Genomic DNA, 12,890 nt, shown 5'->3' with positions numbered 1-12,890 from the left:
AATAAAATAATTACTTATATTTAGGTAAAACCTTAATAAGATATTAGAAGTTAAGGGATTTAAATACTAAATTTCCCTTCTTTTAGAAAAAGAAATATATATAAGCTTTCTAATAATTAAAAGTTTTATTTATAAGAAAAACTACTATAAGTATAATTAAAAAGGAAAGCTTAATACTTACTAAAGATATTTAAAATAATAATTAATTAAATAATTAGGCTTAAATTTAATAATAAGTAAATTAGCTAGTATAAGGCCCTAAAGGTTAAATTAAAGAATAAAGATCTATAGGCCTATATTAACCTAATAGTATTTAATAAGCCTACCCTTAAGGTAATTATACCTATACCTCTTAATATATTAGTAGTAAAATAGTAAAGTGCTATAACTGCCTAAGCGGTAATTACTATAAAAGTATTATCTTTATTAATATAAAAAATAGCTATATAAGAAGTTAATCTCTCTATTATTAAATTAAATAGAAATTATATTAAATATAAAATATAGACTTAATAAATACTATATTTTATAGAAAAAGATTATTAAATAGTTACTATAATAAAAGCAATATATAAGATATATTTAAAGAATTATAAAGACTTAAAAAGGAAGATATTTATTATTTAAGATTAAATACTAAATATAGTAAATAAAGAGATTATAAGGTATTATTTTTTAAAAGATAATACTTTAGTAAAATAGGTTTAATCTCTTTATAATAAGTTCTCTTTAATATAAATAAAGTAAAAGCAGGAAGCTTATTAAATATATAAAGAAGTTTTAATAAAATCTATATACTAAAAATATATAATCTATAAAGGAGTAAGTAATTAGCTTAAGTAATAAAAGACTTTAATTAATAAAGCCTAAAATATAGGCCTATAAAAGGCTAAAGAGGTAAATTAATAATTTCCTAATCTTATTATAGCTTTAAGGTTAACTCTATTAAAGTTATAGGTAAATGCCTATAGTATTACCTAAATAAATTATATTTAATTTAATACCCTATTTATTAATATAGTAGTAATAGATATTTAGCTAGTATTAGTATTATAGCTAGATATATAAAAAGCTAAAATAAGCTATAAAGCTTTCTTAATTAAAAGAGAGAAAGAGGTTAGTAAAGATTAAAATACCTTAAGGAAGCCTAGATAAAAGAAGTAAAAAGGGAAGAAATATCCTTATTAAAGGCCTAATAAAAATAAAGCTAGAAGATATAAAGCTTATATATTAAGGTATATCTTATTAAATTGCTTTTATATATTCTTTAAAAAGGCCTATATTAAATTTAAATTAATATAGGCTTTTATTAATTAGGTATAAAAAAGGATAAAAGAAAATAAAAAAAGTATAGTTAATTAAATTAAAAAGCTAAAACTAAAAGAATCTGCCTAATTATATTTAATTAGCTTTATTTAATTAAATATAGGCCTAATAGTAGCTAACTATTACCCTTTAAATAAAAGTATATTATTAAATTTAAGAGTAACTATATATATATTTAAAGATATAAAGTAAATAAAGAACCTTAAGGTAATACCTCTTAAAGACTTCTTTTAGTTAGGTATAATATAGATCTTAATTAAAGGATATAATAAAGTATAAATTAAACTTAAGTTAAATAATAGTATATTAAAAATATTATAACTCTATAATATAGCCTTATATACTATATTAGCTATAAACCTAATATTATTTATTAAATTAAGAAAATAAGGAATTTAGTAAGATATAAGCTTAAGAAATAATTATTTATAATATTTAAATAGAAGTAAATTTAATAAGGTCTTAAAAATTAAAAGGCAATAAGTACTTAAATATAAGTATTTTACCTAAAACCTAAAATTAATATAAGCTAGATTAGCAGTAAATATACTTTCTATCCCTTTAAAATAGTATATATATATAATATAAATTAAGAGAAAGCCATTAAAAGGAAATACCTTAATATAGTACCTAAAGTTAGGCCACTTAAGGCTAAAGGCTTTTTAATACCTAACTATATCTATAAAAGGAGTATAAATAAAATTAAAAATTCTAATAAAAATATAGTAAATAATTACAGTTAACTATAATATATATAAAATAATAAAAGCTTACTAATTAATATACTATACTTTTTAAAAGTTAGTTTAAGTAATAAATTTAAAAGACTAAATAGCTATTAACTTTTATTTTATACTATTAAGATATATAGGCTATAATTTAATATAGATATTTATAAATAAAGTATTAAAGTTTATTTAAAACTATTATATAACTAATTAAATAATTTTTACTATCTTTTTAATACTAAAAGGCTTTTTAAATATAATAAAAATATAATACTTTAAGAAAGTAAAGGTAATTAAATATAATAATAAAATTATAATAATCTATCTATAAATATATATTAAGATAGTTTAATAAGGAATATAATATAAACTATTTACTTTAAATATATAGGCTTAAAATAGTAATATAAAAAGAGTAACTATAGTTATTATTTAAAAAAGTAAGGTAATAAAGGTAGATATAAAAATTCTAAAATACCTCTAGCCTAAATTAATAAAGGTAGCTACTTATCTTTATAACTATATACTATCAGTTTAAAGATAGTATAAATTACTATATAAAATATTTTACTTAAAGTATATAGTTAAGCAGTTAGTAAAATTAAATCTATTATACCTAAAAGTATATAGATATAAAGCGTTTATACTTATAAAGGATATATAATTATAATATAATAAATTATATTATTAAATCCCTAAAAGGTAAATTAAATACCTAATAGAATATATATTAAGTAATTCCTATAGGATTTAAAACCTATTAAATAAAGAGGTATTCTTAATATAAAATATTACCTTTAATAAATATTAATACTTTAATAGAAATATAGTAACCCTTTAAAATAACCTATAGGCTAAAGATCTAATAGCAATAAAGAAATAAATTAAGGAATTAATTTTATTTTAGTAAATTTAGCCTAATTAATAATAGATATATTTAGTAAATAAAGAACTAAATAAAATTACTAATAAAAATATAGAATTTATAAGCCTTAAAGCTAATAACTTAATAAAGGCAGGTAAGAAATTAAAACTATATATTTAATTTAAATTTAAATTACTATTAATATCTCTAAAATTACCTTTATTAGGTTTTTTTTATATAATAAAAAATAATTTAAAAGTAAAAAGAGATAGTAAGCCAGTAAGTAAAACTTTTATTAAAATATAAGTAAGAAATTGTATTCTATTTAATATAGTATTTTTAGTAAAGATATTATAGTATAAAATATATATAGGTATTTAATAGAAAACTTAAGGTTATAAAAGTTAAAAGAGTCTAGTTAGCTTTAAAAACTTATTAAAAAGAAAAAGCTTACTTTAGCCTTTAAATTAATTTAGTATAGAAAAGCAGAAGGCCTAAAGGGATAGAATAAGCTTTATATTAAGTAAGGAAAAGAGGCCTTATATTAATATATATTAAAAGCTTTTAGAGAGGCTTTTTAGCTTATATATTAATATAAAGAGTTATTTATATTAAAATGTAATTTATAAAGTAAAAAAAGCTTATTTAAAGAGCTATAAACTCTTTTAATTATAGGTAAAAGTAATTAAAATTACAGTAAAGGGTTATTAAATACTTAAATATTATTAAATATATATCTATAAATTAGATAAATATAAAAGATTTCTAAAAATTAAAGTAAGATTAGTAATTTAAAGAAATTAATAAGTAAAAGATAGTTAAAATATATATATAGCTATACTAGTTAAAATATCTTTTAGGGTTTTAATAGTAATTATAATTAGATTTAACTATAAGATACTTTAATATAATATAATTAATATATTTATATAATTAATATTAAATAAAGATATATATATAAAAATACTAATAGGTTATTAAAAACCTAATATAGTCTTTAAGCTACTAAAGGCATTATATAGATTCTAAAGGTCCTCTCTTTTATAGTAAAAATACTTTAAGAGAGATTTATTATATATAGGATTTTATTAAATACTTAATAAAAACTATTATTAAGTTTAAGGCAATATAGTATTCTTCTTTTATATAAATAATTATATCCTTTACTATTTAAAGAAATAAAAAAAAAAAAGTAAAAGATTTTATAAAAAAGTTATAAGAGATATATTATATTAAAAAAAGTAAAACCCTATAATAGTTTTTAAAGATTAAGGTTATAAGAGATAAATTAAACTATTACTTATAGCTCTTTTAAGCTATATATATTAATAAAATATAATAACTACTTTTAAAGCCTTTATTAAAATATAAAGCAGTTATTTTAATAGTATAAAAAGAGTTATTATTATATATTAAATTATTAAGCCTAAAAAGTATAAATAGTTATTAATAAAAAGTAGGTATTATTATATATACTATAGTAATAACTTAGCTAGATATTACCTTTATAGTTAGCTAATTAATAAGATTTAACTAAAACCTAAAACTATAATATTATAAGGCAGTAAATAGAGTATTATAGTATCTTACTTAAACTAAAGACTTAGCCCTTTAATTTAAAAGTAATAATAACTTTACTATTAATAAGTTATTTATAGCCTTAAATATAAGCTTTATTAATAACTTAATAGACTGTTAAAGCTTATAAGCCTTTACTATATAACTATTTAAAGGAATAATAAGCTAATAAGTAAATAAATAAAATACTATAATAATATTTACTATAAAGGCAAAATTACTTACCTTATTATAGGCAGCTAAAAAGGCTATTTTTATAAGCTAGCTTATATCTTTATTATAAGTTAATCTAAAAGATAAAATCCTTTAGTAAGGCCTTATTAAGCCACTAAAGGTAACTATTTAATATAATAACTTATAAACTATTTAACTAATTAAAAAGAAATTAATTAAGCTATATATAAAGCTATAATATATATAAATCTATAACTATTAGTTAAAATAAAAAGTAATAAATAAAATAATAAATATAATATATACCCTATTAATTTAATTAATAGCTAATAGCTTAATTAAAAATCTAATTAATAAGAAATTCTAAAACTTTCTTAAATAGCTAAGGCTTATTAAAATTATAGCAATTAAATAGTAAATAGAAATTATTTTAAATTAAGTTATATAATAAAATAAATACCTAAAAGATTTAATTTAAATTTATTACCTCTAAAAACTATTAAAGTATAAAAGAGGTAAAGCCTTAATAAATACTTACCTAATTAATACTAACTATATAATAAAGACTAAAAAACTAAAACCTTTAATTAACTTACTTAAAGATATAAAAAGGCTTAATAGCACTTTAGTAATAGGTAGAAATAGCCTGGTTAAAATAACTAATAAAAGTAATATTAATAAAGGCAATTAAAATATTAAAGATAAGGTTATTTAAATACTTATTAAGTAAAATATAAAGTATTGGCTTAACTTTAAAAGTAGATAGGAATTTATTATAAGTCTTCTTACCTTTAATAGAAATATCCTTATAGATATCTAGATAAAGGATTATTAAATAAAGGCAAGTTATAGTAAAGATATTATAAATATAAAAAGGCATTATAAATATAACTTAAATAGATACTTCTTTAAAAGTAAATTTAATATTACCTTAAAAATAAATTAATTAAAAAGTTAGAAATATCTTAATAAAAAATATATAGAAATAAGGCACTAAAGTACCTAAAGGTCTTAAAAAGATATAATATCTTAAAACTAAATTATAGCAGCTAAAATACTATTATTACTAAAAATAGAATTATATATACAGTTAGTAATTACTTACTAAACTATACTATAAGACTTAATTATAATATAGGCCTGCTAGACCTAAATAAAATTAAAATCCTTATTAATAAAATAATCCTAAAGGTATTTAATTGCTAGATAATAAGCCTAAACTGCATTAAAGTACTTATAAAAAACCGGTAAAATATCAGTAAAGATCTAATAATTAAAATAAAGAAATATATATAAAGCTATACTTTTTTTAGTTATTAATATAGAAAATATAACATTTTAGTAAGGGGCTAATATAGTATTAAAAAGAGAGATTATAGTAAATATTATAAATATAATAAAAATATAAAATCTTATTAAAAGACTAATTAATTAGTTAAACCTTTAGATTATAAATAAACTTTTAGAGAATATTTATATAAAAGTTAATATAAAATATAATAATAAAATTATTAAAAATTATAACTAAAGAATTTAAAAATAAGTAAATAAAATATTAATAAAAGCTTACTAAAAACTAATAATTTTAATAAGGTAAAAAAAATAAAAATACTAAAATCTAATTATTAAAATAATATAAATATAAATTACTTTATAATATTCTATTAATATCTTGCTAAAGTAATATAATATAATACTTAAATCTTTAAAATTAATATATTACTATTAAAATTATTATATATTAAAAAGGGATATTAAATTAAGAGAATAAAATAATTACTTATATTTAGGTAAAACCTTAGTAAGATGTTAGAAGTTAAGGGATTTAGATACTGAATTTCCCCTTTTCTAGAAAAAGGAATATATATAAGCTTTCCAATAAGTGCTTTTAGACCCCATTAGCTAAAAATCCATTAGGGTATAAGACCCTTAAAATCTTTATTATTAGTAAAATAGCTAAGTATAGCTTAAGTAGCTTTAAAATAGATATTTTTATAGGTAAAAATATATTGGAAAAAAAAAAAGAGAGGGTTAAAGCATAGATTAGAACTTGGTTTTATATCTAAAAAGAAACACCGACGCAGGCCTGATTCGAACAGACGCCTCCGAAGAGAATAGATTTCTAGTCTATCGCATTAGACCACTCTGCCACTGCGCCTTCTGGGGTGAAGTGTTGCCGCAATTCGGCATCGAAGTACCCTTGCAAAATTTGACATCTTCTAATAGTCTTAGCATCCATATTGCCTCAGCCAACATTGGCCTCTGGCTCAAATGAAGAAAACAATCAGGTAGTTTTCCCATTTTGCCATTGCCCTCTATTAGTATCAACAAATCATAACGAGCAGATACAACGAGTCATGCCATGTGCCATGTGACGAATTTCTGTTCTTCCTTCGTCACAGTATTATGCGTATATATATAATTACATGAGTATGTATATACGCCTCCTCTTTCTTCTCACCTCTGTCCTCTCTTTTCCTCATATGCCTCCTCTTGCGATGCTGTACCAGACACTGCCGTTGCATTCCACTTCCAGTATCCGCAAACATGTGCAAATGATAACTATAATAGGTCAAAACGTGTACGCCTATATACGTGCGCGCCGATCAACTGTATGTGATGGCAAACCCCAGAAATACGATCAAAATAGAGCCAGAGGTCGCGATGCTCGTCAATGTGCGTGACAAATAACCCGAACAAGCCAAAAGACACTGGAGCGGTTCTTTTCCTGATCCGCTTCCCCCTTGAAAAATTTGATAAGAAATATGCTCAAACTCCAAAAAAGACAATTCCTCCCGCTAGACTTTTGCAACTTGAAACAAATAGGTAAGAGATGTATGTCGGTTGAGGTGGTGTATGGGGGATCTTTGTCCCTTTGGTATAGATGTGGTTTCTGTAGGTGCGCAGCAAACCAGGGAAAAGGCGCTCATCCATGCTTCTCTCGTGGTGCCCCGTTCTCACTCTCCTTGTGTGGCTGAACAGCATTACCATTCGTTCTAACTTTCGGCTTCAGCGAAGAAGAGCGCTTCTCGTCTTCTGGCTCCTCTGGGATTGTTGCAAACTTCTTCAGCACTTGCTTAAGGGCCGGCCGTCTGATAGGCTTGGCGAGAAACTCGTCCATGCCTGAGTCAATGCATTCTTTCACATTACTCTCCTCTGAAAAGGCTGTCAAAGCAACGATGGGGGATGTGTAGCCCATCTCGCGTATAAGTCGAGTACTTTGTAGCCCATCAAGGTTAGGCATTTGGACGTCCATGAAAATAACATCGAATGCCTGGTTCTTCTCCATTGTTGCTTTCACCAGATCATAGGCCTCTTGGCCGTCCTTCGCAATAGTCACATCATAAACGTCCTCGAGTTTCAGCATGCGGCTGACAACTTCGATGTTGGTTGAGTTATCGTCGGCAACCAGAACGCGTAGCCTGCCTTGACCACCCCTACTGGCAATGGCACGATCAATCTCAGCCATCTTTTGTTCTGCACTCTTGATAGATGGAGGGTCAGCAGCAAAGTATGGCTGGCTTAATCCGACCAATCGAGGTTGTGGGTTGAGGGCATTGGCGGACTTGGTTTCAGCTGCCGGCTTCGGGGTGCCGGGAGCAACGCGCTGTGGCTCTATATCGCTAGCATCTACGCTCGCTGGGCGGGATTTCACACTGCTCGATGCAGTGCTGGAAGTTCTGGATCTAAATATGAGTAATGTTGTAGCAATTTCGCTGTTGAGGACTTACCGATCCTTCACGTATTTTAGCGGGATCTGCATAGTGAAGGTTGTGCCGACACCCAGAGTGCTACGCAGGCTGATAGAACCACCCATGAGGCCTGCTAGCTGGTGACAGATACTCAATCCCAATCCAGTGCCACCGAATTTCTTGCTCAAACCCAGATCTCCTTGGACAAAGGGCTCAAAAACCTTTTGCTGCATATGCTCAGGTATGCCGGGACCAGTATCCTGTACCTCAAACTCGAACACATACGACTTGGCGCCTGGTGGAGGGGGCGTAGGGGATCGCTCCCGAACCAGGACATGAGGAGTTGCCTTTGGGTCCATAGGATTGATGGACAGGGCGGTTCCTGCGCCCTTGAACTTCGGGATCGAGTTCCGGTTTCCTGAGCCTCCCGAGTTTGCTGAGCTGGCGCTTCCACGCTGTCGAGGGCGCCCAGTCCGTGAGTTGTTCCGTGAGTTCTTCGATATTGATGATGCACGGCTTTCATTCTCAGCAACGACTTCTGCCTCTCCAAGACACTTAATGCGGACTGAGACGCTGCCATTATGAGGCGTGAACTTCAAACTGTTGCTCACCAAGTTTATGATGACCTGAAGTATTCGGTGTTGATCGCCCCATAGACACATGTCTTTTAATCTTCCAGTTCCATAGGGGCCAAGTGCTGGTAATCTTGTCTCCCCATTCGTTCTGTCTGGACTAGTGCTGATTTCAATATTGTCGGAGCTGATGAACTCTACCGAGAAATTGATCTTTCCTTCTCGAACCTGCTTGTCAAAAATGGTCAAAATCTGTGATCGGATATCGGCCAGTCGGAATTCCCTCAGTTCAAGGTTGAGCTGCTGGCCAATCTGGTTCTTGGAGAAACTCAACAAGTCCTCCAAGAGATGAAGCAGCAAGTCGCCCGATTTGTAGAGTGTCTTCAAGGATTGCTTAATCCTAACGATGTCGTTCTCTTCCATGCATACGGCACACATGCCAAGAATGCCGTTCAGGGGCGTCTTCAGTTCGTGGGAAATATTGGCAATGAAAAGCGTCTTGCTCTCATTAGCCGCCTCCGCTGCCTTCTTGCTCTCCTCCAGCTCCCTTGTTCGCTCTGCCACCTTAACCTCAAGGGAAAGATATTGTTTTACTAATTCGTCACTCATATCGTTGAAGGTTCGTGTCAGCTCAGTTAGCTCGTCCGTCACGAAGTGATTCCGGTCATCGACTTTTGCAGGGATTTTGAACATTCGGCGAGCAATATCTCGATTCGAACTCGGCCCATTCGACTTGCCCTGCATTTTTCGGATAAATTTCGCTATTGGTCCTCGTTTTTTCGATCGTCGTGATATCCCTCCAGAACTTGGAATCTCCTCTCCAAACTCAGAGTCCGAATCGATGAACGAGTCTTCGTATCCTGGGGGATTGACTGACTTTTCTGTGGCCGCTTTGAGTTTTCGAATAGGTAACACACTAAGGTGAGCACATGGAATGACTAGCAAGGCTATCAAGCCGACAGTACCGAACACGGTTCCAAGGAGGATATTCCGCAAAGTGTTGATCGGCTTATAGGCTTCTGATCTGGCTTTTTCGACGATGACAGTCCAGTTTGCCAGAGGAGTTTGCGTTCGAGCAAATCCAACTGCGACACGGGCGTTTTGTTCGTTGTGTGTGTTGAGGAGAGCGCTGGCGTTGTTGACAGTATCAAAATGTTTTGTGAACGAATCGAACGCCGCTGGGTAATACTTGACAGGAAATGCTCTGTTACCAGTCTCGCTGACAAACTGATGAACATCATGACGATCCTTCTGTCCTTCCGGATTCTTAGGAGGAAGGACAAATTTGACCATCACATTGCCAAATTCCTCACGGTTGGGGGTGTATGACGCATTGCTGGCGGGTAGAGTTCTGTTAAAGCGATTTGACCGATCAGTAGGACCAATGAGTAAGACGGTACCCGTCTTTCCCAATCCTTCACGAGAATCCTGAACCGCGGTGAGTGACTCGGCAAGCGTAACCACAGTCATGTAGCCAAGGATGAAGGTATCGTTGTTGTCCCGAACAGGGATTGTTACGGAAAGGAGAGCGGCACTCTCATTGAGAACTAGTGGCCCCAGTAATAAGCCACCGTCACGGGCAATCCTGACATCTGGGAATGCTTGGGCTGCAAAAGCTGTTGTGTTATTGCGCTGAGAACTTGGCCGATCAAGATTGATATATGTAAGATTGGGGAAGAGAGTCGGTGGGTAGCCCTCATCAGTATCGCCGAGTCGAACCTCGGAGCCAGTCGAACTGCCATAGGGCAGAATGATCTCCGGTACAGAACGGGAGGTCACGTTGAGTAAACCGCCATTGGAAGCGCCCGTCTCATTCCTCGAGTATAGCCTTACTTGCAGCAGACCAGAACTAGTGCTAACAGCAAGTGCGCTCTCAAGATCTTCGCGGGCATCTTCCCAGTTTCTTTCACCAGTATTATAGAAATTTGTGAATGCTGTTTGAACGAGAATTCGAGAAGAAATAGTCATGGCAATGGTCTCAATGAGGCCGAGTTCTGCAGAGATCCGGGATGCCTTGAGGGAAGCCGTGAGCTGCAGACCCTCGCGCTCGATGTCGACTACAAAGCGATTGACATAGATCCATGTTGGAATAGAGACAATGGCGAGAGAGACGAGAACGGCAAGAAGAACGAGGGCTGCAAGCTGCTCACGAATGGCGATCCTCATGGTAGGCAGGCTAGAAGAAAGAATAAGAGGGTCGAGCGCGGCGACGCGGCATCGTCGTTTGCGTTGGGACGGTCAAGTGCAAGGCGCAGACGAAGGGAGTCGTACTGAAAAGCAGAATTGGAATGAGAGCCAGTTGAAGTTGAAGAGGCTCGCCTCGGGCGCCTTGGCCTTGAGAAGTCGGCTCGCCGTGAAGGTCCGCGATCGTAATCCGTCTTCGCTTGTGGTCGCTAAGGCCGTCGCATAGAATTACCCGAGATGCTCGTCGTGGAGGGACTTGATGGTTGTGGATCGTTGATCGACAAACACAGCCAAGGGAGGCGAAAGCTGTAGTGTAGTGAGACTGTGGTGTGCTGACTCGGCCTTCCCGGGGACTGGTAAGTGTCTCGACAAAAGGATGAGGTCTGGAATAAGGTCGAAATGTCCTCGCACAAACGTCGGCTCTGTTTGCTGGGTGAGTACCCGATCTTTTGCTGGCTCAGACTGAAAGGAGGGTGAGTAGTGCGAGTGCGTGCGAAGTCGCAGCTGCAGCTGGCGGATACACAAAGACAACCCAGGACTGGGGATGTAAAGAGCTGGGGGAGATGGATTATGGATGGAGATTGGGGAGGAGAGTGGTGTTGGAAACGGTAGCGATCGGCGGAATCTCTTGGGTGGGGGGGGGGGGGGGGGGGGGGGTGGGGGGGGGGCGCGTGGGTACTAAGCTGTCTGGGCCACTAGGCCATTCTGTAGGCTGAACTGTCGCAGTGGTAAAAGCTTGGTCCCTGGAGGAGCCGACGCGTGGAGGGGAGGCTCAATAAACGGCTGTTGTAAGAACGCACACGAATTCGTTGCCGCGGTTTGGGTTTTGAGGCGATATTCTTGGAAGACTGGTTGGATCAAGTTCAAATCATTGGTGTGAATCAGCATCGGAAACTTGAGAATGCGGAATTGCCCTGGAGCTGAACGAACAAGCAACCTGAGTCAATAATACGGATTGTTACCGGACCGAGCGGGTTGCGCAGGATACGCATGTCGAGGTAGTAGATTACCTAGGTACCTAGGTGCCTCCAAGTAGACAGACAGAATACTAAAGCTACGAGCTGTTGGCCCGTTTCGCGGATTTCTGGCTGGCCCTGTTAATGTTAGTGGTCAAGCCACTCAGAAACCTAAACCACAAAAAGACTAATCTCCAGGATCCATATCATGCAATATCAAGGATGGTTATATCCATCAGAAGCAGACAGCATTCTCTCTTTACTTGGGTGCAGACTCAGCATTAGCCATCAGGAATATTGGCAACCGACAACTCTTCCGCATGCATTATTAGTCTACTCCCCGTGGCGATAAGTACTTATTGGACTTTTGACTGACAAGCTTGATACATACATACTAGATTGAGTTCGGCTACGGGTGATGGACATGGACATGTTAGTTAAGGGAAGTGATCGTCCACAACCCGGCCGATCGCGTACATTGATCAACAGCGAGCAAGGCCATTGAACCATGGATTGGACGGGGTGAGTTTCCAGCGAACCGGCTTCAGCCATCAACGGGTGGAATTTGCTGGATGCGACGCGCGACACTGTGATTTCCGCTGACAGGGCCCAGCTGAGAAATGGGGATTTTTTCGTTAATAAATAAGGTTTGCCTGACCAGCCCAAGTGTAGAGTCTACATAAAGTCAATCTTGCAGAGAAACATGAAGTATACCTAGGTAGGTATAGACAGAGGCGAGCTTGGTCGGTCAAAGTTGGATCTTATTAAGCATTTGCATGTTCCGTTGAAAGAATGTTGCTGTGGATTCTGTTTGA

General features: G+C 32.8%; 1 protein-coding gene and 1 non-coding gene across 2 annotated transcripts; both read right to left on the bottom strand.

Annotated features, from left to right (window-relative positions):
• Positions 1-6,747: 6,747 nt before the first annotated feature.
• On the bottom strand, positions 6,748-6,829 carry tRNA. Its single transcript has one exon. It is a non-coding gene; the product is annotated as a tRNA-Ser (tRNA).
• Positions 6,830-7,597: 768 nt separating this feature from the next.
• FMAN_07582 (uncharacterized protein) lies at positions 7,598-11,101 on the bottom strand (the record flags this gene model as incomplete). The annotated part of the gene is made up of 2 exons (XM_041831223.1): positions 7,598-8,351; positions 8,403-11,101. 2 exons carry the CDS (start codon positions 11,099-11,101, stop codon positions 7,598-7,600), a joined length of 3,453 nt encoding a protein of 1,150 aa, XP_041681808.1.
• Between the last annotated feature and the right edge of the window lie 1,789 nt (positions 11,102-12,890).

This window comes from Fusarium mangiferae, assembly GCF_900044065.1.
Source record: "Fusarium mangiferae strain MRC7560 genome assembly, contig: FMAN_scaffold005, whole genome shotgun sequence".
NCBI lineage: Eukaryota > Fungi > Ascomycota > Sordariomycetes > Hypocreales > Nectriaceae > Fusarium > Fusarium mangiferae.
This window is presented reverse-complemented; position numbering and strand designations above follow the sequence as displayed.